Source organism: Vidua chalybeata, chromosome Z (assembly GCF_026979565.1).
Source record: "Vidua chalybeata isolate OUT-0048 chromosome Z, bVidCha1 merged haplotype, whole genome shotgun sequence".
Taxonomy (NCBI): Eukaryota; Metazoa; Chordata; class Aves; order Passeriformes; family Viduidae; genus Vidua; species Vidua chalybeata.
This window is the reverse complement of record NC_071570.1, coordinates 75,317,985-75,344,220: the sequence shown is the minus strand read 5'-3', so window position 1 is coordinate 75,344,220 and position 26,236 is coordinate 75,317,985. Positions and strand designations below refer to the sequence as shown.

Genomic DNA, 26,236 nt, shown 5'->3' with positions numbered 1-26,236 from the left:
TGCAAGGGCTTTGGCATGGAAAGTAAGAAATGCTACAGCAGCAGAGCATATAATCAGATCTCTGTGTTGTTTACTTGTGAGACTAGAGAGAGAGAAAGGACAAGCCTGAGGAAACCAGAAATGACTGACTAGCTGCTGCCAAAAAATATGGGACAGGACTACTTTAAGGAGGACTGGTGAAGAATTACTGTCTGGCCAAACAATGTGAAATGTTGGCAGTAAAGACATAGAGTCCTGGGAGAGCAGTAGCTCCAAGCTTATTTTACAGTAACAACAGAAACTGCAGATCCTGAGCCACCAGTGTCTGGTGAGGAAATCCTTATTCAATTTCCAAAGTGACAAAACAATATAAGCATTGAAAATCTGTAAGAACAATAGACCTGCCAAAAACTTTTTTTACGTTTTAAGGTTTTTGCATTGTTCTCAGCAACCTTAGTTGAGATATCCTTCATCTTCATGAGCAGCCAAGGGCAGGTTTGATTCTCAAAAGAAAGGGCAGATTTTATTCTTAAAAAACTCCAAACAAAGAAAAAAAAAAAAAAAACCCAGCTTACAGAATAAGTGAAAATAAGTGAAAATAAGTGAAAATAAGTGGATGTTTGCAAAGACAAACATGCAATTTTGATATTATTTTTCCTCTACCTGGCTTTGAATTTGGTTTTGCTGCAAAAACTCCCAGCACCAAATGGGCAGTTCCTTTCTGTGCAGAGACTGTTCTCCTTGCAGTGTCCTGAGATCTTTGTGGTCATTAACAGCCCCACACCACGACTAAAGGTGACCAACCACACACCCTCTCTCATTTTGGCAAAATGCCATTTCCTCATCACTGGCTGCAAAGAGAGCCAGAGCCAATGGCTGTGTAAAGTGTGTCCTTATTTCTCTGTCGGCTGTGAGATGGTGCTGCAGACCTGCTGTAGTGCTGCAGCTCCTGAACAATTCTGCAGCACAGCCAGCTCTGTCTTGGTGCTCTCTGACTCTCCAAGAGCCTAAAATGTCGTCCTGCCTTGTGCACTGGTGCAGGACTCACACACAGCCATCTGCTCCAGGGCTCTGGCATGCATCATCCTACTTCACTATTCCCTACTCTCCCTGCCTCCCTCTGGAGCCCTTTGGCTGGCTCAGCCTGCTGCTCTCCTGCATGTAAGAACATGGGTCAGGGTTAGGGCATGAACCAGGGATGCAGGAATTATCCAAAGAAATGGTTCAGGGCCTTGTGTTTGCTCACTTTGCTCTAGAAAATCCTTGGCTGGCGTTTGGAAGGTCTGTGCTGGGCTGTGGAATCAATTAGCTTCCACTGCTGTGCAGCTGTGTCAAAACCACACTTGGGGATGGTTTAGCAATGCTCTATTTTTTTTTTTTTTTAATTTATCTAAGCATGGACAGCATTTAATGTAGAATTGTCTGCGAGAAGAAAACAGAATAATTAAAATTAATGAATCAGCCTATTCAGTGAGGATGGGCTTTCATAAAGTGGTTTTGTTGTCTTGAAACCATGCTAAGCAATTCTTTAAAAAGAATTAATTGATCTTAAAACTTGGGTCACACACTGTAGAAGCCTCACTTAAATTTCAAGTAAATGTACACATGGCAGTGCCAGATTTCCAGCCCTTTGTGGAGGGCACAAGGAGCTAATGAATGTCCTGAGGAGCTGTCAAGGCACAGATAAAAGTTTGGGAACAAGCCATCCCCAGGTGAGGTGAGACACACTTCCCTGTTTTTACCACCCTGAGCAAGAGCCAAACCTGTGCTGCTCATCAGCCAAAACCAGCTCAGTATGAAAGGTACCTTTAGGTATTCCAGATTGTTTTGTTTACATTTCTGTTCTTTTTATTCCATACCCCTCCTCTTTTTTTTTTTTTCTTTTTTTCTTTTTTTTTTTTCCCATTCAGACGCCTGCAAGCCAGCAAATCTTTCTTTTTGCCCTAAATAACAGCAGAGTGCTCGTGTTTACATTTTGGTTTTGAAATGTGACTGAGAGGAGCAGAGCAGGATTCCACTGTTGTAAACAATGAACACACAAGTGATGAGGCCGAGGATCACTGGGAGCAGGAGCCTTGCTGGGGCTCACGAGGATAAAACTCCCACTGGCTCCTGCAGAGGTGGAAAAATAGGAAGGCAAAAGGGGGCCAGGGGCAGAAAGTCCCAGTATGAGTTATCCAAGTGAGGTCTTGCAGCCTTGTTTTATTCAGCAATGCTTCCTTGCTTCTTATCTAAACACTTGTGTTGCAAAGTGAAGCTCCTTCTGCTCCTGTGGCAAGCAGGTTGAAGTAGGGCTTGTCCAAGGATGAGACTTCCACATCTCCACATTCCAGTCTCCCCAGCTCTGAGTGGCAGCTGAGGGCTTCTTCCCACTGCCCTCTCTGCAGATCTCAGCTGGAGCAGCTCTCTCACAGTCCCCTGGCTGCCAGACAGTGTCCGTGAGTTATTCTCTGGGTGTGAAAAGCCAGGTGTCTGCTAAGGAAGGCAGGAGCCCCCCTTGAAATGGAAAATGCAAACCCCCTCCCTCTGAATTATTGTAATTTTGAAATTAAGGGGCTCTCAGGCAAAGATATGGGAATAGGAATAACAGGTCTTAATTAGGAAAACTAAAAATACAAATGTAATAGTACAAACAACAAAAAAAACCACTGCCAGAGTCAGAGCAGGCCCTGGCAGGCTGTGGGTCAGGGTGGTGGCAGCAGTCCCATTCCATGGGGGCTCAGCCCTCCTGCAGTGCCAGCTGTGCTTCTGCTGGAGCAGGATCCTGGACAAGGCTGGAGTTTTCCTCTGGAGCTCCAGGGCTGGTGTGGATGGGCCTGGGCTCCTCTGGGAATGCAGTGGGGCAGAAAGCTGCTCCCCTGGGAATGCAGTGGGGCAGAAAGCTGCTCCTCTGGGAATGCAGTGGGTAAAGGCTGCTGTGGTGTCCCAAAAACTCAGATTGTATCCAGGTAGGAATGCTTGGCTCCATCCCCTGGGCAGAGCATCTCCCCATGGGATGATGGAATTTTCTCAGCCATGCAGGGACACTCACTGACCATGAACAGAAGATAATTAATAATTAATGTCCCTTGAACAGAAGATAATTAATAATCAATAGTCCATTAACATAAGATATCTCCTGGAGGGAGGATTGGTGGTGGGAGAAATAAAGAAAAAACTGCCCAATGAACAGCAGAGAACTGCCCCAGCTCTGACAGATGGGGATAGATCACACATTTATCTTACAATCCAGGACACTTACTGAATGACCAGAAGGCCTGGGGGGATGACCATGGCTCGTATTTGAGAATACAGGTCATGATGTGTGCCTGCCCAGCCCCAGCTGTGACACTATCCAGTGCAGCTCCTGCTCTTGGCCATCCCCACAGAGCTCTGGTGAGCTCCCAGCAACGTTGCCGCTGGGAGTTACTGACAGCACCTGGGAACTGGGGACAACACCTGGAGGCAGAGGGCCGGCTAAGAAAAGATTGTTTAAGTTAGTTAAAAATAGCATTAGCTCACATAAGTTGGCCAATTCCATTTCTTTTCACTTCATTGGAGTAAAAAAATAGATAGAAAATCCAGTATATGAGCCCCACTTAGCTCATATTAAATGGTATGAAGTAATGAATAAGTTATTTGGTGAGTTTATACTAAGATAATTGTAGAAATATTAACAAACTACACTTCAGCCACACTTAGCAAGATACACTGTATTTTGACTACATTGCAAATTGACCCCCAGCTGCCTTGAAAAAGCTTATTTCTTGAAGTAAGCCAGACTTATTTCAAGCTCAGGGATGGATTTTCCTGAAAGGCAGTTACAATTCCATTTATCTGTGCCAACATTTTGTTGCGTGTGAATTTGCACAGATTTTGCTCAACACAATTGTGTGTGGTAGGTGAAGTGTGATTTTATGCTTCAAAAGGAAATACTGTAGTGGAGGACTGCAGCAGTGGAGTGACTTCACTGAGCTCTGATAGTGTTTGATGTGCTGTGCACAAGATTAAGACTCACTCATCTGCTGCCATTGGAATAATTACCTGCTTTCTTTTTGGCCTGAGGGCAGATGCAGTAAAATTGTAAGGCAATCCCCATTTATTTATAAATATTCCAAATTCCTTGCCCAAAGTCTTCCAGTAGATCTCTCTCCCCTCCTGCCTCTTTCTTCCCTCCCTCCTGTTCTTTTGTAGTTATTCTCACTGGCCTACTCAACCATAAATCATGTTTCAGCTCGATTTTACCTGTCTGGATTATTCAGTGTTCCCCACATCTTTTAGATGCAGAATGTTTCCTCTCACTGAGGAACATTTAAAGAAAGAGGAGACAAAAAGCTTCTGGGGTTTCACTGAACTCATGTCAAATCTTGAAAATATATCCTGTGTATAAACCACTGACAATAAATCTACTGGTTTTAGTTTGAAAATGCACCTTAGCATGGTGAAGGTTTTTTTCCTTGCTTTCTGCTGCCTCTGCTGCACTCTCTTTTCTTCTGGCCAGTGATTCCAAATCTGAGTAATATCTTTAGGCTACTGGAGACTCTAAAATATATTAGAGGTACGTGACCCTCTCATGGAGAACTGAATCACTGTCAGATTGAAATGTGCTGGGAAATTGAAGGATTCCTGTCTGACCAACTGTATTCCTCTCAGAAATGTAAATTAGAACCAGAAGTCAAAAAGTGGTCTGAAATTATTTAGAGAGCTGTGATACACATATATCTAAGGCCACCTGTGGACCTAAGTGTCCTATAGTATAAACAGATAAATATTCATGTGTGACACCCATAATACAGCTAGAGATAATCTGCATTTATTTAGAGTTATTTAGCTATTTTTAAATTATATTAAAATTGGTTGCTAAGTGTTTTGGTGTTTGTATCATTCTTATGATACAAACCTTTCAACCTTTCTCCACAGAAGTTAAGTGCATGTACATGTTTAATTGCAGTATTTTCCCTATTATTTTTTTAAAATATATGGCTCATCACACTGGAATCTCAGTACCACTTATATAATGAGAAAAAGAGATGAGAAAAAGAGATGAGTTCTTCATTTTTCTTCTGATTCCCACCTTTTTTCACAGTTTTCTTTTTCCTCATCACACTATGAGAAACCAATGACATTGCTTTAAAAATAGAAAACCATAAATTTGAGTTTCCCCAGCAATTCCAGCACAATTATCTTATGGAGATTACTCAGTAAAACAAGTTTTAATGTTAATGGCCAAATTATTGATTCTCATTATTATAAGAATTAGCATGTAATCATGCAAAAATTGGAAATACTTTGGTTTGGCTGAATCTGATAATTACATGTGAGGCTCTCCCATCCTATTTGCAAGTGAAAGAACTTTTAAAATTCTAGACTTTTTTGGTCATAGGTGAGTTTTCAATAAAACAAGACATCTTGACAGAAAATATCTCATCATGAAAAGAATCAACCAGTTGTGGTTTGAAAGCCGTGCTTGGAGATAAAATCCTGGCCATGACGATGTGATCTGCCTGAGGATTTTACCCAGCAGTGCTGAATGGGGCTGGGGGATGTGTCACCTCCTGGACACCTGTTCTACCCATTTGGGATGTTTTTGTAGCACAGCTTGTGGAGATACCATCCTCTTTCACACAGCGTCAGCCACTGAGGCACAGCACAAACTCATTAATTGCACTGGTTGCTTAGGCTTGTGCAGACTCAAGGTTTCTCCTTTAACTAAGTTTTGATAGTTTTATGTTTCAAATTATTTTCTTTTCGAAATCACTGGAGTACGCAGTACTGTCATGTAGTTTAGTTACATTCCTCGTGTTTTCTCTAATTAGTCCCATTTCCATACCCCAAATGTATGGAAAGGCTCTCTTGTCTTTCCTTGCAAACAGGCTAAAACAGCTCCTAAGGGAGGCATTTCAGAGCGTGGCTATGCAAAATGTGCTTTAGAAAACAAGCAGAGTGCAGCGCCCAGAAATAATTTTCGCTTGGCTTTGAGCTGAATGCTTGATGCCCCATCCTAAGCTCAATGCTGCAGCTTCCTGTTCTCCAACACCCTCAAATATGGGTAAACATCCCCAGAAAATATAAGACACGGATATTAATTGGTTCCAGAGTATGAATTAGCTGAGGCCCAGGTGAGGAGACTCTGGAGGAGTCAAGAGGAGGTGCTGTCACAAGAGGGAAATGCCCAGGGCAGGTGATATCTGAGTGCTGACATTGGAACAACAACCCCTTCTCAAAAATGCTGTGAGGGTGGCTGTGGCACGTCCTGTGACGAGCACTCATCCCCCTCCTGCTCTGAACTGTTCCCTCCCATTCCCAAATGAGGCTCCACCTAATGCATCAGGGTTTAGCTTTTCTATTTTTCACATTCTGTGCTGCTTTGGTGTGTGGGTCTGGGCTTTATATCAGGGGATGGAGAGCTCTCTGCACAGAGCAGGGAGACAAAACAATTCCTGCTCCAGCTGGGCACCAAGGACAAATGATCCAAAGCTCAGGCCCAGGAGCACAAACAGCGTGGGCTGGAGAGAGAAAAACAAGCAGGATGGGAGTGCCTGGGCTAAAGCTGGAATGGGACAATGAACTGCAAGGTGCAAATGGAGCAGAGCTGATCCCAGTGAGAGCCCCCGGGAGCGCTCGTGCATTTTGGGACCATTTTGGTTCCTCTTGGCTGCAGCCCTGGCTGGGCTCTGGTGCTGCCCGAGGTGGATCCATGGAGGAGATCCTTGGAATAAATCCCTGCTTTATTCTCTAGCTCTGCCCAGCCTCTGCTCTAGGCCAGCCTTGATAAAGCATCAGTCCTGCCTTGGTGGCTGTGGGAGTGCTCTGGTGCTCACCTGAGCTGGGCTCACCTGAGCTGGGCTCACCTGAGCTGGCTCTGCTATCCCCAGAGGCCAACATCTCCAGAGCCCCTCACCACAGGAGGGGTTGTGGGGGGTTCTTTGGGAATGAAACACCAAGCTCTTGTGCCAAGGTGCCAAATCTTCCCCATTTTCAGTGACTTGGTGCCTCCTGTTGCCATGGAAACGAGAGGGAGCTCTGCACACATGTGGTCCTGCTTGCGAGCAGCTGTGGGTTATCAGGGAAGATCTGTGATGCACCAGGCAGCTGAAGGCTTTGGGTTTGCTTTCCTATCAAAATGCTAGCTCACAGCTGAATACAAGAATTTTTGGAGTCTACCCCAAGAGTTGCATGTAACTTCCCACCTCAAAGCTTGTACATTCTGTGTTGCCCTGATTTTTAAAAGTGTTAAGTTTTCTTTTATAGTTCTTTTGAAAGTTTTAAAGTTCTCATAAAACTTCTTCAGCCTTCTGATAATGTTTACATATTTGAGAGTCAGAGTTCCCACACCATCTCATGTATAAATAGAATAGTTTACATATTTCTCTGTGGGTGGAGAGAAATGATTGATCGATCTTTGGACCAGTGTGGTTGGAGAGGTGGCCATTCCATCCTCCAATCCACGGTCACCTTTGGAATTCTATAAATACCAGATGTTTGAATAAAACTTTCTCTTTTTCTCCTTGAACTTACCAAACTTCTGTGCGCTCATTTCGTGTCCAGTAGCGACAATTCTGTGTCTGTAGAATGCCCAATACTGTCTGATTTCTCCAAATTCAGATAAGTGATCTTATCAGATTTAAGAGATCAGACAAGTGGTTGCTGCCTGTCCTTGAATCTCAGTCCTGTGCCAGGTATCAGTCTGCCCCAGAGGTAATTAAAATGCTGAAGCTCTTCAGTGCAGGGACAGATTATTTAGTGAATTTATTAGTTTTGAGCGCTCCACAAAAAGCAGACCTTTCCAACGGGGTGGGTATGAGATAAGAAACACCAGAGGGGAGGCAGATGAACAGAGAACCTCAAGGAAGCAGTGAGAGGAAGGGTCCTGCCCTGCTGGGCAATGGTGCTGTAACTGCAGTTAAACAGAGGAGGAGAGGGGTATCCTGTGGGTCTTGGCCAGATGAAGGTGGTAATTCAGAAAAGGAAGGTTCCCTGACCATCCCATCTCCACACAAAAGGCAAAAGGAGAGAAATCCCAGCCTTTGGGAGATCCTGCTTGTGTGGCCAGTTTACTTTTGTACCACAGCTTTCTCTAAATATTTTCAAATGTAGTAGGAATTAAAAAAAAAAATTCAAACCTAATTGAAAAAGAAAAGGCAAACCCATTAAAGTATAATTTCTCAGTCGTTTGTTAATACTGTTAAGACTAAAGGTAGTAAAACTTTTTTTTTTCCTTTTCAGGATTTTGAGCTGAACAACGAGCTGAAAATGAATGTGTTAAATTTGCTGGAGGAAGTTTTGAGAGACCCTGACCTTCTGCCACAAGAAAGGAAGGCTACTGCAAACATACTGAGGTAAATGCATTTCTAATTATTTCACATGTTAACTGCAGCACAGAGTGAGATTGACTGTGTATCATGGAATTCACAGGGTTGGGTTCCCCCCGCCGGAGTATTTAATTTAGAAGGATTACTAAGTGTTTTATGAGCCATAAAGCAGAGCCTGCTTTAAGTTTCATTCATAAAAATACCTGTATAGGAAAGCTTTGCTGCAGAACAGCAGGCAGCCGTGAGTTCAGCCCTCAAGTACGACTGAAAACAGCTCTGTCTAAAAAATGTGAATATTTTATAGCCACTGGTTTCAAGCCCATTGTCCTGCAATGATTAAATAAATAAATTCAATTATTAAAAAGCAATGATTAAATGCAATGATTAAATAAATTAATTAATTCAAACATCTACAGACTAAGGAGTAATTTCAGTAAAACATAATGAAAAACATAGATAAATCTATGGTGTGCTTTATTAACATTTATGTAGGTATTCTGCAGGTAAACCAATAAGTGTGCAATAAATAGAGTATGTCTGAGTTTTCTAAGACCATTTGACAGCTTTCCAACAGATACATGAAAAAAAAAAAAAAGGGCTGAAAAAATCACTTGTGAGGACAAAAGATAAGAAACGCAGATAAGTTCTTATAAAAAGCACCTTTCTTCTTACATAAACATAAACAAAAATAATCCTCATTTTAATAATACTGTGTGTGCTGCTATTCCAAGTAAAAACATTGTTTGTTTTATATGTTTCTTTGGAAGAGACAGCAAGTCAAAAGAGCAGGAAGGATGAGGATGATGTGGGTTTTTGTATCATCTGTGAAAGCAAAGGTTCTTCTCACAGTGGGTAAAATTACCCTAAAACTTTCAGCCTCTTTAAGGAAAAGTTTTAAAACAAGCCTGGGTTGGCTTCTCCTGGGAGAGAAATGGATTTATAGGCCTTTACCATACAAGCTGGTGAACAATTTCCTGTACCCAGTTTCAAATCAGTCAAGTTCCACTAGAATTTGCATCCAAAAATGCACCTTTGTATTTATGTGTAAGCGATGATTTGTGTCCATTTGCATCCTTTAGCTGCTGTTCTAGGAAATGGTTGTTATTGCTTGTCCTCTCTGCCCTCCTGGAACTTATTGCTGAGTACCTGAGCACACTGTCTGATACACCAGTGAATACAGTTCATCAGATATTTCCATTTTTACAAATTTTTCAAAAATTCAGACTGAATTTTTGGCCATTCTCTGAAACTTTTTGGGTTTTTTTTGGTTGTTGTTGTTGTTGTTGCTTTTATTTGTTGTTTATTTGTTGGATTTTTGTTTGTTTGTTTGTTTGTTTTTGTTTCTTTTCCAAAGGAAAGAAAATGGAAAAAGAGTTGTTTTCTTTTAGCCTTGGCTAAAAAGTCCTTTATTGCTTTTCAAGGCTGGCAGTGCTGCTAAACATATGTGGGTGCTGGACAACTTGATGTGAACTATTTCAATCCTACTTCTATGTGAATTAAATTTCAATGCAATTTCTCACCCTTTCACTGGAAGGGGGAGGTGTTCAGATCACCTCTGGGAAATGTCTGGTAATTAAGAGTGATTTCCAGAGTTTAACAAAGCACTGTAATTGCTGCTGGAGACTCAGGCTCTCAGCAAGGCTATGTAGTCAACTGAGTAAAGGGAATTACAGGATATAAGGAATAACCATGTGAAAAACACCAATGACTTGTTTTTTAAAATTTTAGAAGTTTATTAGTAATAAAATAGTTATAAAAAAATAGTAATAAAATTAGAGTAATAAAAATTTGGACAACGAGGATTAGGACACTAGGAGACAATAAAAAGCAGTGAATTTCAGACGTCTGGATGGTTTTGGGCACTGAGCTGCCAAAAACACGCCTTGTGAACAAAGGAATAACCCTTAAAAGCAACAGCCTGCTGCATGTTTATATATCTCATACATGGTGCATAAATTCCTTGCAAATTAAGAATTATTCTGGGTTTTGTCAACTTCTTCCCCTTAATCCTGGTGGTTCCATAAAGAGGAGAGAAGGTGGAAGGATGTTTGTCTTTTCTGATAAGGAGGCTGTAACTCTTCAGGTTTCCTGTTGCTGTTATCTCTGTGTGAAGAGTTTCTTGATTATCTTATCCCCTTTCTTGAACTAGTAAAATATCTTACATGTCATAGTTTCTATTTTAACATTATGTTGTAACCTAAAACTATATTGAACACACTGCTTAAAAAGGATCAATACAGTATTACAAAATAACCCTCCGTAATACATACAGTATTCAATTTAATATTTGCGAGGAGCCAATCATAAAATATGCATTTCTCACAATCAGCAGCTGTTTGTGTGTAACTGTCTGTGGTACTGACACAGGAGCGCGCGTTCCTTTGCTCTTCCACAGTGCTTAATTTTTACTGCACGTTCTTAAAAACAGAAATATTGATAAGCTTTAAAAAGCCCCGCTGGAGTTGCTGGTGGGAGCAGGGACCTGCTGTCCTGTGGAGACTGAGCACTCAGTCCTGGGGCACCCAGGGCTCTGCTCCTCAGTGTGGTGCTGGACTCACCAGCTGCTCTTTGACAGCTCAGCTTGGCTATAGTCAGAATATGATTAATTAGATTAATCAGAAATGGGGGAACAGCTTCTCTCAGGGGGGGTTTAGCCTTCCTGGCAGGTTGCAAACGTCCTTGTACAATTCTGGAGCTGATTTTGTTGAGGGGTCAGCAACGAACAGAGTCAGGAGAGGTGGCATTGGCCTGCCTGTGTCCCCTCTGAGACCACAACTGCTCGAGCCCCGAGGGCAGACAGGTTTCCAGTGCCAGAGCGTTATATGTAAAAATTATCAAGCCTGTTATAAATGAAAAATGATCCAGCCAAATTAAAAAAAAAATAAAAATAAAAAAAATTATTTTAGCAATAGGGATCTAACTTAGCCAGCCACAAGGAAAAGGACAGAGCCAAGCCCGGGATCGGCGCTGGGTGCAAGACACAGAGATCAGCCTCAGCAGAGGTTTCACTCTATGCTCCCACACCACCATCCTGGTACAAGCGATCTTTATAGGGAAAATTTTGCCTGAAGCCAGGATTTCGGCATTCAGTCCTTTGTTTCATTCAAAGTCCCATAAGTTGAGATTTCCTTCTCAAGGCAGAACAATTCGAAGTCCGGTGTCGTTGAAACCCTTGATGAAATTTTTGGGAACACGATATTCACATGTATCGGCCTGGGGGATGTTCCTGATGCCCATCTCGGGTCGTTCACGCCATGATCAGCGCCTGGGTGTCTCCATATCGCCTCAGATAAGGCCCATCTCCTGGCGAGCAACATCCCTTTGCTTGTAAATCGGGTTTCAACACCTGGTTTTGCCTGAGAAGGGGGGCTTCTAATGCCAAAGGGTACATTCTAACAGCTATTTAATATTATATATATCATGCTAAAAATGGCACGAATTATACCTGTCATAATACCTAATTATGGTATTATAGGAATTATACCTGTCATAATACATAATTATACCTATATAATTACATATAGCAAGCCGAATTAATAATTAACAAAATAGATTTTTATTTTGTGACCGAGATTAGGTCGTAGATAGCCACAATCAAAAGGGCAGTGCCGAGCCCGGGATCGGCGCTGGGTGAACACTGATCCGACCTCTACCGCATCGGATCCCCTCTGTTCACTGATGCTGTCCCTGTCCAGTCAGTTTTTATGCAGTTTTTTTCCGCCTGGGGCAGAGGTTCTCCTGTTCTTCTCTTTGCTTCACGTACTCGTGGGGTTTCCTTTTCTCTGTGCTGAGCTGGACAAAGCTGTTTCTGGGAAGTGATGAGTGCTGATGTTGGGTTACAAGAACCTGGTATTGAGATGCGTGTTCCTGACGACGCTCCTGACGACTCTGACTACCTCGATCACAGATATCTCCCTTGTATTCATCACTGGGTGTCTCCTGGATGGCCCAGGAAAGGGCCCATCTCTGCACTGAGGCACGCTTTTTCGTTTGTAAATTAGGTCTTTCTGCTTGCTGCCATCTGTGGTTTCCCAACCTTTCCCCGGCTGCAGCTTGTGGTTTAAAACTTTAAGGATTTTTCGTACAAGCACCATTTATTACATATACATTTTACATAACCACGAGTTATTCCATAACATATATCACAATAGGAACACAGCTTTTTCTCCATTCCCATTGAAAGCAGAAGTGCTGCTGTGGTGCAGGAGCAGCAGGAGGAGGAGGTGATGCCGTGGGGTTTGTTCTGTGCCCTGTGGTGCCCTGGCTGGTTCAGTAGGTCAGGCCAGGATTGAACCTGCTCTGCCCTAGGCTGGTGAGCTCCGGCTGTTTGTTGTCTGCAGAGATCACTGAGCTCCTGCTGACCCAGAAGTGCTCAGCTTTGGGCCAGTGCCGGGGTCTGCTTGCTTGGAGTGACCCCAAAAATAAAAGTCCCTGTTCCCCAGCCCAGCAGCTGAAGAAGAGGTCAGGAGTGCGTGAGGCTGAGTTCTCAAGGCTGTTTATTTCTCCTTGTCTGTAACATTCTCTCTCTGACCTGCCGAGCTCTGCCTGGCACAGAAGCCATGGCAGTCTGCCTCTGCCTCGGGCTGCTCCCACATGATAAACTCAAAATTACGTGTGGGATGTTTACAGATCTGTGCCAATGCCCACCACCCATGTTAGACAGTGAATCTCTGCCTTAAACCAACAGAAAAGTGTCACCATCACACCAGGACATGGAGGGCAAGGAGAAAGGAAAGAAGGCCAGGACATGCCCAGATTCCTCCATCTAGTACCCCTGAATTACATTCTAAAACCCCCAAAATTCTGCTTTTCCACCCTGTGTTAATTCAACTAGCACGCTACTCAAACCCTTGTGGCTTGTAATTCCTCATACAAAATTGACAGCTTTTCCCACGGGCTAAAATCGAAGCTACAGGTGTTTTTGACTTTGTGCCAAGGTCCCCGAGCCCCCTGCCAGGGTCTGGAGCCAGCCAGGGCAGCCAGAGGGATGAACTGGACTCTGACAGGCCAGGGCTCCACTGAGCCTCCCTGGAGGGGCTCCACGTTCCGCAGGGTCCCTCCCTCTCCTCCATCACCCTGGGCATTCTCTGCCATGTCAGCTTGCAGTCACTGTTCTGAGTGTGGAGAGAGGGCCTGCAGTGGGAAAAATTATTTCCTGAGTTCCTTCAGCCTTCCATAGGCTCTAGGGGCCATTATGAAGGGTTTGCATTGCCAAGGAGCCTGTGGTGTGTCAGGAAAATTAACCCACCAACACCAGAGCTTTATGTCCAAAAAGGAGACAGAGGAGTCCTTTTACTGTATTTGAATAAAGGGAGAGGCCATGGGGCATTCCCCTGGGGTCTCTCCAGATTTTGGAGGATGCAGCCTCCTTTTTATCCCAATTTCCCAGCCACATTTCCCTTCTCTCTTTCCCCATTGGCTGAGGTACTTGAGAGGTACTGTAATATATGATTTAGAATGAATTCATGCTCAGGAAATTGATTCATTTATAACAGTACAGACTTCCCAGAACACCTGATACCAAAGATTTCCCTCTAATGTATAACCCTCCCTTTCAATTTTTAATTCTTATGGAATTTTGGGTTTTTCCCCATTGTTTATTTCATCTTTCAATGTCCAGTTTCATTTATCAGCAAACCTAAAGTTTATGTGTAAAAGCGAGTATCTTTTTCCATTCATCAATCACTGGAATCCTTCCCATTGTTTCATTTATCTCCCAGTGCTGGTTTTATCTACCAGCAGACCCACAGCTTGTTTGTAAGGACAAATCCCTCATTCCTCTCAGGTGGGACACTGTGTTTACCTGGAGCACCAAACCACAATGCAACGTGCAGGCAGGGAATGCAGCACTCCTGGCACAGTCTCTCCCTGCCACGGGGGAAATCCTCTTCACCAAAATGCTCTGAATTTAGGCATCTGTCCCTGGCAGAACCCAGGCAGGGACTTGTGTCTTGGTCTGTCACCTTGCAGAATGTGCAGAGGCGGCCCCAGGGTTTGTGTTCCTCTCCTGGCTCCTGCTCCAAGGTCTGGCTTGGGGAAAAGCTGCTCAGCCTATGCCCTGCACCTTGCAGAGATGTCATCCTTCTGAACTGAGACCTGTCATGTAATACCACTTAGAGGGGAAATATAAATTACCTGGAACTGAAGGGCTTTTTTTACTGTTGTTAGAGACCAATTTGTTTGAAGATTTCTGACAGCATGCTTTTCATGAGCAAGCACAGATCTGTCGTAACTGGAAGATTTGATGAAACTTTCATTCAAAAGCTTTCTCTGGGATGGGTTGGAAATGGGAAGAAGGACTAATCCAGTTGATGTGTCCTTCATAAAAATAGTCACTCACCCACTTGCTAAGTGAGTACTGTAAATTTTTGTTGTTCTGCAGAGGTGCTTGCTGCAGGCATTTTGTCTAAAACATGTATTCTATCAGAATTCTGGGTTGCCTGTCAGCTGTCACTGTAGGCCCTGGCTTCCCCATATCTCAGTTTTTGTAGTCTACTCTTGAGTCTGAAAGGTTGACAAGTGCAGAATGGGCTTAGGACAAGCATTTCTTGTAAAACATTAAATTTCAAACACTCATGGAAAAAAAGTTCATGCTTTCTGAGTTATTTTCTATGTCTCCCTGAAGGACATTGGGTAAAAATATGTCTTTTTACAAGCTGCCCCAGCCTCTGCATGCATGCACATCCTTTGAAAATCCACCCCCCTGTTAGCAGAGATCAGAGGAGCAGGAAAGGTTGGTTTGTGTCCCAAAGATCCATCGTGGTCAGCTCTGGGAAAGGCTCTGTTTAGAATATGAATGACAAAGAAAATGTTGATGGGAGATGCTGAGCTGCTTCATGCCCTGAGTCATCAAACAAAGCAGCTGGCATTTCTTGCTTGATGGGATTTCAGTTGTGTGGACTGACAGGGTTTCTCTTCAGGGTAAAAATGCTTATTTTAATTCACTATCTGTTCTGAAAGCTAGGCAAACCTCCCAGTGTATGTTTTGCTTGAGATTTTATCAGCCTGATTTACTAACCCTGGAAATCTAGATAAAATTTAACTGATTTTGAAGCAGCAAGGTGCAAGTTCAGACTGAACAGCAGTGAACAACTTTGATAGATAATCCTATTTGGAGAAAAACAGATTTCTTCCAGAAACAGTTCCTCATTCTTCTTCTCCTTCTCCTTCTCCTTCTCCTTCTCCTTCTCCTTCTCCTTCTCCTTCTCCTTCTCCTTCTCCTTCTCCTTCTCCTTCTCCTTCTCCTTCTCCTTCTCCTTCTCCTTCTCCTTCTCCTTCTCCTTCTCCTTCTCCTTCTCCTTCTCCTTCTCCTTCTCCTTCTCCTTCTCCTTCTCCTCCTTCTCCTTCTCCTTCTCCTTCTCCTTCTCCTTCTCCTTCTCCTTCTCCTTCTCCTTCTCCTTCTCCTTCTTCAGACTAAACATAAATGAAATCGAGGGATATGCAGGTGTCAAAATGTGATGGGTGAAGTTTTTCTGCCTCGTATGATCTCACCAAACAACACATTTCAGGCTCTCTAACTTGCCCTAGCTTTTAAACGTTTTTATATGCTTTATGTACCACAAAGAAAGGATGAGACACATGCTTAATATTTTCAAGTAGAAAATTATTTTAATATTTGGCCTGGTCAGGCATGAAGAATAGTGAGAAAGAGAGAGAGAGAGAATCTTAACTGGTGATTCTAAGAACTAGAAAGGTATTTCTTTTATATTTTCTTCCTTCATTTCTGAAGATACTGGAGGAGTCACCCTTTTCAGTCCTCAGCAGTGACCCTGCTCAGGAGAGCCCCTCTGTGCCTTTGCTGTCTCCTGTGACTCTTTCCACAAGGATCTGGTTCTTCCCAGCTCCAGAAGCTCTCCAGGGAGTGCAGTGGGAGCTGTCCAAGCAGGGCTGGGCAGCCCAGTGAGCGACCCCAGTCCTCTGTTGAAACTGGGTGTCCCAAGGCTGAGAACAGCACAGACTGAAGTGGAAGCTGTTGTTGATGCTGCCAAAACCATTATCCAGTCTACAGATCTGTTGTCCTCTGCAGATTTCATTGCAGAATATTTAGGCATAAAAGTAGAGTTGATTTTGGGTTTTTTTCATGAGACCACTGTGGTAGGAAAAAAGCATCTCTTTAGAATGACAGATTGAAAGTCTACATAAAACATGAGATGTCATGGTAGACAGTGTCAGGAGGCAAAGCTGGTGAAACGTTGACTGTTTTCAGTCTTTTCAGAATCCCATGTTTCATACTTTATTTCATATTAAGCAAATACAACAATTTCTGTATCAAAGGCGGGATCCTGACAGAACATAAACATAACACAACATAAAGTGATATTGAAGTAACTTGGATGATGGATTTTACAAGACTGATGAGAATTCCTGGGGCAGGGGGACAGGGCCTTTATGGTTGTCATTGCCAGAGGCTCTTGCCACAGGGTGCACAACACCTTTCTGCAGGCCCCCAGGCATGAGGAGCAGCACAAAATAAGCTGCTCTGCAGGACAGATTGGCAGGCTATTTACAGGGACTGAGGCTGCACTCCTTATTATCCAGGCAAGAAGCTTAGGGTTCTCACAGAGAGGTAAACTCGCCTTGCCCTGCAGGCACAAGGTGTTTCCAACCCTTATGGGAAAAAATAGAAGGTTGTCGGGGTCTGCTTGCTTGGAATGACCCCAAAAACGTAAAAGTCCCTGTCCCCAGCCCGGCAGCTGAAGAAGAGGTCAGGAGTGCGTGAGGCCGAGTTCTCAAGGCTGTTTATTTCTCCTTGTCTGTAACATTCTCTCTCTGACCTGCCGAGCTCTGCCTGGTACAGAAGCCATGGCAGTCTGCCTCTGCCTCGGGCTGCTCCCACATGATAAACTCAAAATTATGTGTGGGATGTTTACAGATCTGTGCCAATGCCCACCACCCATGTTAGTGAATCTCTGCCTTAAACCAACAGAAAAGTGTCACCATCACACCAACACATGGAGGGCAAGGAGGAGAAGAAGGCCAGGACATGCCCAAATCCCTTCATCTTGTACCCCTGAATTACATTCTAAAAACCCCAAAATTCTGCTTTTCCACCCTGTGTTAATTCAAATATCACACTACTCATACCCCCTTGGCTTGTAATTCCTCATACAGATTTGGCAGCCTCTCCCACCGGCTAAAATCGAAGCCATGGGTATTTCTGACTTCATGCCAAGGTCTCTGAGCCCCCTGCCAGGGTCTGGAGCCAGCCAGGGCAGCCAGAGGGATGAACTGGACTCTGACATGCAGCAGAGCTTTGGGATGGTCACCTGAGCTGTGCTGGGGAATTCAGCTCGGGGCCCCCCTGTACTTCACCTGCACCCTGAGGTTCAACAGACCCACCCTGAGAAGAACCAACAAGGTGGCTTCTGGGCACCTTGTTCTGTCCTTTCTGACAGCCTTTTACATTCTGACCTATGTTCCTTCTCCCTAAATCTCCTCACTCCTGTATTACATAAATCCAATGTTGTCACGGTTTCTTTGTGTCTGTAATTCCCACATGAAGGGGTAAGATCCTGTAATTATGTGCCAATATGCTACATCAGGGTTGATGTTTGATCAATACTTACTTTTGCAGAGTTAATTTTTGACCCATTACTCTGAAATAACCATAATAATCACAGGTTTTCTGTAGCAGAATTGGAAACATTCAATAATACTTTACTGAAAAGAAATCATGTCCTCACTACAAGGAAAGGCTGCAGTTTGCTGTCCATTTCCACATGCTGAGCTCAGTGTGGGACACTGAACAGGACAATTTCCAGGATTCATTAGCTGAGAGATCTTAAACCTCCATGGAAATATTTCATCTTATATGCCTCTGATGCTGTAACAATTTATATATTTTTACTTAAAGCAAGACATGACTTTTTAGGCTACAGATTTATTTTTCTTTTTCTTTACCTCCTCAATTTCAGACTTAGGATTTATTTTAATTAAACCATTTTGCTGATCTACAATAATGTTTTGTCATAACAATGGACAATTATATTTATATAGGATGTTCTTCTGCTTTATTTTTCAGGACTCTTTCTCAGGATGATCAAGATGATAACCATTTGAAAATAGAGGATATCATTCAGATGGTAAGTTCATCTTGAGAGTTAAACATAAATACTCCTAGAGAAATGTTGTGTGTTTGAATGAATAAAATGTAACACAACTGCAACTTGTAAAGTACTTCTGGATAGATATACTGTTTTTTATACCAGGAATGTCCATTTCAGTTTAGAGATTGTAAGATTTTGGAGCCCCTAACAAAAATGAACACGTCAAAACTTTAGTATTTGGATAAAATCTCAAGATTTAAAAAAAGGGGAAGATATTAATATATATGAAATTATAAATGCAGAATATGCAGAGTTTAATTAACCCATGTTCATACTCCTGAGCTGGTGTGTGCCTGTTTTATGAATTTCCAGCTGGGCGTTCGTGTTGTCTGCGATTGTTGTTAATCCTCATTTCTCCTGATCCCAAAGTTAATGACAGCCCCATTGAGGGCTCCCAGGCAGCTGCTCGTGCCCTGTGGCACACAGAGAGACCCCTCAGAGTTGTCCTTGCTTTGCAGCCAGACTGCCCCAAGCCCGAGTGCTTCGAGACGCTGTCGGCCATGGAGCTGGCGGAGCAGATCACCCTGCTGGACCACATCGTGTTCCGCAGCATCCCCTACGAGTGAGTGTGCTACACATGGCTGTGGGGTTTGGGTAACTCCCTGCCCTTTGCCCAGGCCTCTGGCAGCAGGCAGGAGCACCCCAAAACCCACTCTTGTTCACAAGTTCTGGTTCGGTCTATTAGAGAATGAATTATTTATTTAATAGACTGTCTGGGTGTGAAACGCCAGGTGTCTGCTAAGGAAGGCAGGAGCCTCCTGTGAAATGGAAAATGTAAACTCCCTCCTTCCAAATTGTTGTGATTTTGAAATTAAGGGGCTCCCGGGCAAAGATATGGGAATAGGAATAACAGTTCTTAATTAGGAATACTAAAAATACAAATGCAATAGTACAACACAACAAAAAACAGCACTGCCAGAGTCAGAGCAGGCCCTGGCAGCCTGTGGGTCAGGGTGGTGGCAGCAGTCCCATTCCATGGGGGCTCAGCCCTCCTGCAGTGCCAGCTGTGCTTCTGCTGGAGCAGGATCCTGGACAAGGCTGGAGTTTTCCTCTGGAGCTCCAGGGCTGGTGTGGATGGGCCTGGGCTCCCTCTGGGAATGCAGTGGGGCAGAAAGCTGCTCCTCTGGGAATGCAGTGGGGCAGAAAGCTGCTCCTCTGGGAATGCAGTGGGCAAAGGCTGCTGTGGTGTCCCAAAAACTCAGATTGTATCCAGGTAGGAATGCTTGGCTCCTTCCCCTGGGCAGAGCATCTCCCCATGGGATGATGGAATTTTCTCAGCCATGCAGGGACACTCACTGGCCCATGAACAGAAGATAATTAATAATTAATGGCCCATGAACAGAAGATAATTAATAGCCCATTAACAGAAGATATCTCCTGGAGGGAGGATTGGTTTGTGGAAGAGATAAAGAAAAAACTGCCCAATGAACAGCAGAGAACTGCCCCAGCTCTGACAGATGGTAAATAGAATACACACCCAGCTAAACCTGAGACATAGACACAAAACTTACAGACACAGGACTTAAAACAAGTTAATTCTACACAGGAATAAGGACAAAAAAACCCCCAACAACTACTAGGATGTGTATACAGTGCAAGGTTAAATGTACCTATTCATGTTACAGCTAGTTAAACATAATACAATTTAGGATTCAGTGGATCTCACCATCCAGTTGTTGGTGGGGCACACACTGAGATCCTTTCTCTCAATCCCCAAGGAAGTAACAGCAGAACCTGTGTCCAAACTCCAGGGAAAAGTCTCAAACACTTTCAGGGTGTAGGAGGCTTCTGCCTCTGTGGTAACTCGTGAGTCTTTTAGAGTTTGTAAAACAGTCAAGAATATTTCTTTTATCTCTTCCCACATCTGCTCTCCAGACTGAGATGGGGCCTGAGCCCTTTTGGCGCTGGAGATGACCCCTTTGGGCCTTTCAGCCTGGGCTATCTCTTCATATCTGCACCCACTGTCTGTGGCAGAGAGGGAAGGACAGTCCTGCCACAGAGTGTCCCTTGCTGGGCCAGTGGCCACAGGGCTGGGGTGGCCACCACTGCCCCAGCTCAAACCCCTGACAAAGGGTTGCACACAGACGAGGATAACGTGCTGTAAATAGGGTCACAGCGCTGGAAATTAGGATGAGGTGACAGGGGAGAGGGGATTAAGAGAAAAATAAATCTTCTTTACACTATTTAGCATTTCAGTCAACATTAAAAATGGTGTAGTGAGATGCCAGAATTAGTGTGAAGCTGTGTTATTAGCTTCCAGCAAATTAAGGTATCCTTGAAGTCTGCTTAGGCTGTGGTTGCAGACAGACTCTGTACTGCATTTATGAAGATTTTGATTGCTTTTTTCTCTCCCATCAATGTCTAGAGAGTTCCTTGGGCAGGGCTGGATGAAAGTGGATAAAAATGAGAGAACGCCCTATATTATGAAAACTAGTCAACATTTCAATGATGTAAGTACTCTCAAACACAGACTTGCTTTCTAGGAACCCCATGGACTGCCTCTGACCTCTGGAACAGAAATACTGGGTTGTGTTGCAATGTGATGTGTTATCTATTAGTGACTGAATGCTGCAGCCTCTTTGTAATTAACAATTTAAATCAAAGCAGATGAAGATTCTCATTTTCAATAATTGGTACTCAGCATTTCAATGGCAATTTAAGAGAGTAGAACATTTTAAACTGTAGCACAGTGCCTTTCAGCCTACTGAAGAAACTTTAATTTCTCCAGAGAAATATAACACCAATCCTGTTTAATGCCTTTGTATCCCTACACGCCTTTCTCCTTTATCTTTTTCATTGAATTTTACTGGGAGACTTCCCATTTGGGTTTATGACTGGTGGCTGGGAGACCTTCCCATTGCATCCCCAACCTTTCTTTCCTGTCCCAATCGCTTCCACCTGCCCTGAGCTCTGTTTCCAATGTCCTTTCCCTGGGTGTATGAATCACAGAATTCACAGAATCACCAGGTTGAAAGAGACCTTCAAGATCATCGAGTCCAGTCCATGCCCAACACCTCAACTCAACCCTGGCACCCAGTGCCACATCCAGGCTTGTTTTAAACACATCCAGGGATGGTGACTCCAGCACCTCCCCGGGCAGCCATTCCAGAACTTTATCACCCTTTCTGTGAAAAACCTTTTCCTGACATCCAACCTGTATTTCCCTGGGTGCAGCTTGAGACCTCTCGTTCTTGGTGCAGCTCTTGGTGTCCTCGGGTTCTATCAGTGCTGCCTGGAGAAAGAGACCAACCCCAGCTGGCCACAGCCACCTTTCAGGAAGTTTAGAGAGTGATGAGGTCACCCCTGAGTGTCCTTTTCTCCAGGCTGAGCACCCCCAGCTCCCTCAGCCGTTCCTCGCAGGGCTCGTGTTCCAAGAACCATCATTTCTGTCATGCTTAGCTGGGGGTTTTCCTGCCTTGCCCGTTAATTCATGGAGTGATAGAAGGGACTGTGCTCCAGCTCCCTGAGCCCCTGCCTCTCTCTCTGTGGCCAGATGAGCAACCTGGTGGCCTCGCAGATCATGAGCTACGCCGACGTGCCCTCGCGGGCCAGCGCCATCGAGAAGTGGGTGGCGGTGGCCGACATCTGCCGCTGCCTGCACAACTACAACGGCGTGCTGGAGATCACCTCGGCCCTCAACAGAAGTGCCATCTACAGGCTCAAGAAAACCTGGGCAAAGGTGTCCAAACAGGTGAGAGGGACATGGCCGCGGCAGGCAGCTCTAGATTCCATCAGCCGCTGTGCCCAGGGGTCTCGGGGTCTGGGTGTTGAGGTGACCCCAAGGGTGTAAAACTCCTTGTTCTTCCAGCCCCACAGCCAAAGGAGGAGTCTGAATGCACAGGGTTAGCTTCTCAAGGTTGTTTATTTTCCCTTCTCTAGAACATTCTCTCTCTGCCCTGCCGAGCTCTGTCCAGCAGCTCGGCCATGGCATTCTGTCTGCCCTCAGGGCGGTGTTCACATTTTATACCAAAACTCCGTGTGCCGTGGTTACAATAACGTGCCAATGTCTGTCATTGATGTTGGACAGTGTGTCTGTGCCTGAAACCAACAGAAAAGTGTCACCAGCACAGCGAGACATGGAGGGCAAGGAGAAGGAGAAGAAGGCCAGGACATCCCCAAATCCCTCCATCTTGTCCCCTTGAACCCCATTCTAAAAAGCCCCAAAATTCTACTTTTTCACCCTGTGTTAATTTAACTACCACTCTACTCAAACCCTTGTGGCTTGTAATTCCTCATACAGATTTGGCAGCTTTTTCCACGGGCTAAAATCAAAGCCACAGGTGTTTTTGTCTTTGTGCCAAGGTCCCCGAGACCCCTGCCAGGGTCTGGAGCCAGCCAGAGGGATGTCCTGGACTTGGACACAGGGGATATGACAGGACCCCTTTTGTGAATATTTCTGTTTTTCCACCACCTGGGATGTAGGAAGTGGAAAGATAGGAACTTCCACAGACACGGGAGTGTTTGATTTGCAGCCTTGGAAGAAGCTTGGATTGATGTAAAAATAAAAGTACACGAACATTAAGCAGAAAAATTATAAGCTTGTTACAACTTCTGTAGTTGTAAGTAATAATATGCCTTAAGTAAGTGAGAAACTGTATTGGGTAAGATGGTGAAGGGTTTTATAGTGTAGTAATGGAATTGTACTGAGCAAGCTAAGAGTTCAGATGTTATAACAGAACCATATGTGTGTATGTGTGATAGTAGCCCATTGGATAAAATTATCTGCAGCGCAGCACAATTAAGTAAAGGTGATAGGTTAGAAAAGCAAAATAAAACCTGTGGCAACTTCCCATTGGATTAGAATGTTATAGATTGCCTTGTAACGAAGAACTTGTGACTACCTTGAACTGTGGCTGACTGCTTGCTCCTTTAAAATCTCACACCCTCTGAGGCTGATGTTTATCTGAGCGATAAATAATTTTTTACCCTGACAGTAGTCTCATCCCTTCATTAAGGCACTGAGAATAGTGGGACTGGCATTTTCTGTCCAGGAGTTTTGCATGTAGTTTTTTTTAATCTGTGGAAACAAAATGTTTTCAAGGTAATTGGCAGGTGCCAGAGACTGTGTGGCCTGAATGGCTGAAATGTTCAAGTAAACTGAATTTAGGCATTTTCTGATAGATGCATCTTGGTGGCTAAAAGCTACAGTTAAACTCTGATCATGTGCCTAAAATAGGAACTACCTGTGCAGAAAACCTTCAGGAAGGTCAGAACCTCTCAAATTCCTGAGTTTTTCTACCCAGAAAGAGACAGTTGATAAAAAGTCTTTTTCATTTAAGAGTTTAAGTTTAGGTGCAGTGAACACCTCCCTTAAACCCTTGCCTGGCTGCTGAGAATGTCAGCAGAAACTATGAGAATGACTGCCAGCCACAAAAACAAGACACACACATGGAAAAAGGGACCTGTCAGGATGAAGACAATCCAGTCTTTTATGTTCTGTGTACTAAATGGTTCAGAGAAATACAATTTCCACCTTCTCCAGTCAGTTTTTTCTCAGCTGCTTCACAGCTGGTGCAATGTTCTTCTATTTAAAAATCTGTTTAAAATTCTTTCTATGCAAACTGCTATAAGTGAGCTTACCTCCAAAAAGTTTTATGGATAGAATTAGTTCTATTTTTTAACTTTTCAATTAAAAAAGAAGAAGCCAAACCTGCAGCAGATTGATGTTGTAGCACAGTCCTCTGGTACTTATTAGGAATGCAATCTGGGTTTTTCATCAGCCTGCTGTGTAGAAGAAAGTGACCCTGTCTGCCTACAGAGCTCTATCTTAACTGGAAATTCAGTTTCAAATTGGATAAAATTCTCATCATTCTCTACACTCAAGTCTCAAGTCAATAGAATAAACAAGCTGAAAATCAAATTTATTTCACTTGAGGAGGAACCAGGGTCCCTGGTGGGTCCCAGGTGGTGCCCACCAACAGTGATTTGTGTAAGACATGAATATATTCTCATTTACATGCTCAGCTTTTCTCTGGAACTTGGAGGCAAAATCAGCTCAGTGCAAGCTCCAAGGCAGTGACCACCCTGAGGATTCTCAGCAACATGTAGGGTCTGTTATGTTCTTGTCTGCCCAGCAAACTGAATTCCAGACCATTAATGCAATAAATGTGTGGGTTTCCCTCCATTTGCAGGGTAGTATCAGTATAAATACAGGTTCTGTGTATCACTCATAGGGAAACTGCAATGCTGCCTAATCTCCATTTGCAGAAAGACAGGAGGGACTGCAGTAAAGCTAATTTCCTAATTCAGTAATGCCTGTTGTACTACTCTTGAAAATGGGGTGGGGGTGATAAGTGAATTACACCTTTGATAGAATCTAATTCCAGTCCTTTACATGCACCAGCAATGGCATTTGAAATGCATTTTCTTCCTAGACAAAAGCACTCATGGACAAGCTTCAGAAGACTGTGTCATCAGAGGGAAGATTTAAAAACCTGAGAGAAATGCTCAAAAAGTAAGCTTCCCTACAGTATACAACTCTGTTTTGTTACAAACAGTGGATAGTTCATGTTAAAGATTAATTGGCTGTGATTAAGGTTTAATAATTCTTTTTTTTTTTTTCCTAATAACCTTTTAAATTTTAGGTTGGTTCTATTTGGCATTATTGTTTTGCTGCATATGCTGTGATTAAATACCCCTGATGGGTAAACATAGTAGCTCCAGAGAATTACTGAAACAAATTAAACTATTTTTCTGTGTGAACATTCCCTGTTGGGGTTTCACTTACACTGATAAACTTTTTCAATAAGTGTATAGCCAGCTTCATAAATTGAAGTTTTTATGAAAAACAGGATTGTTCTAGTTAAGAATTTCAGGGTCTGGGACTAAGCCTGTGTCAGGTCACAGACCCATTCGTATGACAATAAATTATGTTTCTGACAAAAAAATTATGAGAGGAACATAGAGACAGGCCAAAGGCACAGGGATATTTTTTTCTCCTGTGTCCTCCCAGCCTGCTGCAAAACAGCCTGCTGCTTATGTGCAGCAGTCCTTGAATATTGTTTTCTTTAATTGATTTGCCAGATTGCGTTTGACATTCTGTAATTTTGGTATCCAGAATATTCCATGTCAAGTGTTCTACAATTTATGTAAAACTGATTTCAGCCGTACAAAAAACCTGAATTTTTGTGAGCTTTGTAATTGGAAGCAGTCTTTTCAGAATCGAGTGGCACAACTACCTCAAGTGGTCTTGAGAGGAGCTGAGAACTGAACAGCCAGAATAATTAATGGTATATTTTTAAAATGCCATTAATATTAGATATTGGGCAGAATGCATTCAATTTATCACAGGCAGAGCAAACACAACTCAAGCAGAGCCAGAGGAGCTGTTTGTCCTGGAAAGGAATGCAACCCATGGATTAGAATTGGGCAAAATAATAAAGAGCTTATGTAAGTTAGAGAAAAATGCATTTGCAAATGTAGCTGCAGGCAAATAAGCTGATTTGTTGGTTTACAGCTGTAACCCACCTGCTGTTCCCTACCTTGGGATGTACCTGACTGACCTGGCATTTATTGAGGAAGGAACACCCAACTTCACTGAGGAAGGCCTTGTCAATTTCTCCAAAATGAGAATGGTAATTTTCAGTTTCCTACATGCTTCACCAACAGGTGTTTAACTGCATGAGTTAATTATTGATTTTGTTGTAACTCCTCTGAATTTACCTTTTGAGAGGCTGCTGTGGTGCTGTGCAAGAGAGGCAGCGTTGGGAGAGCGATTACTCGAGCCAGTCTTCTATCCCCACCTTCTGGCAGGCTGGGTATTTTCACGGGCTGAATTTGTTCCCAGTTCACTTTCTCAGAAAAAGGGCAGCAAAAGCAGCTGCCTGAAGCTCGTGGAGGAGCAAGAAAAATGTTTTTTAA

At 43.5% G+C, this 26,236-nt stretch overlaps 1 protein-coding gene across 1 annotated transcript in view; it reads left to right on the top strand.

The window, feature by feature from the left end:
- RASGRF2 (Ras protein specific guanine nucleotide releasing factor 2) overlaps positions 1-26,236 on the top strand; it is a 133,517-nt gene that overhangs the window by 100,763 nt on the left and 6,518 nt on the right. The window contains exons 19-25 of the mRNA XM_053931976.1: positions 8,185-8,297; positions 18,292-18,352; positions 18,835-18,938; positions 20,742-20,826; positions 21,870-22,067; positions 24,751-24,830; positions 25,833-25,950. Of these exons, the coding sequence (XP_053787951.1) occupies positions 8,185-8,297; positions 18,292-18,352; positions 18,835-18,938; positions 20,742-20,826; positions 21,870-22,067; positions 24,751-24,830; positions 25,833-25,950 (759 nt within the window). The remainder of the gene's footprint in view (positions 1-8,184; positions 8,298-18,291; positions 18,353-18,834; positions 18,939-20,741; positions 20,827-21,869; positions 22,068-24,750; positions 24,831-25,832; positions 25,951-26,236) is intronic.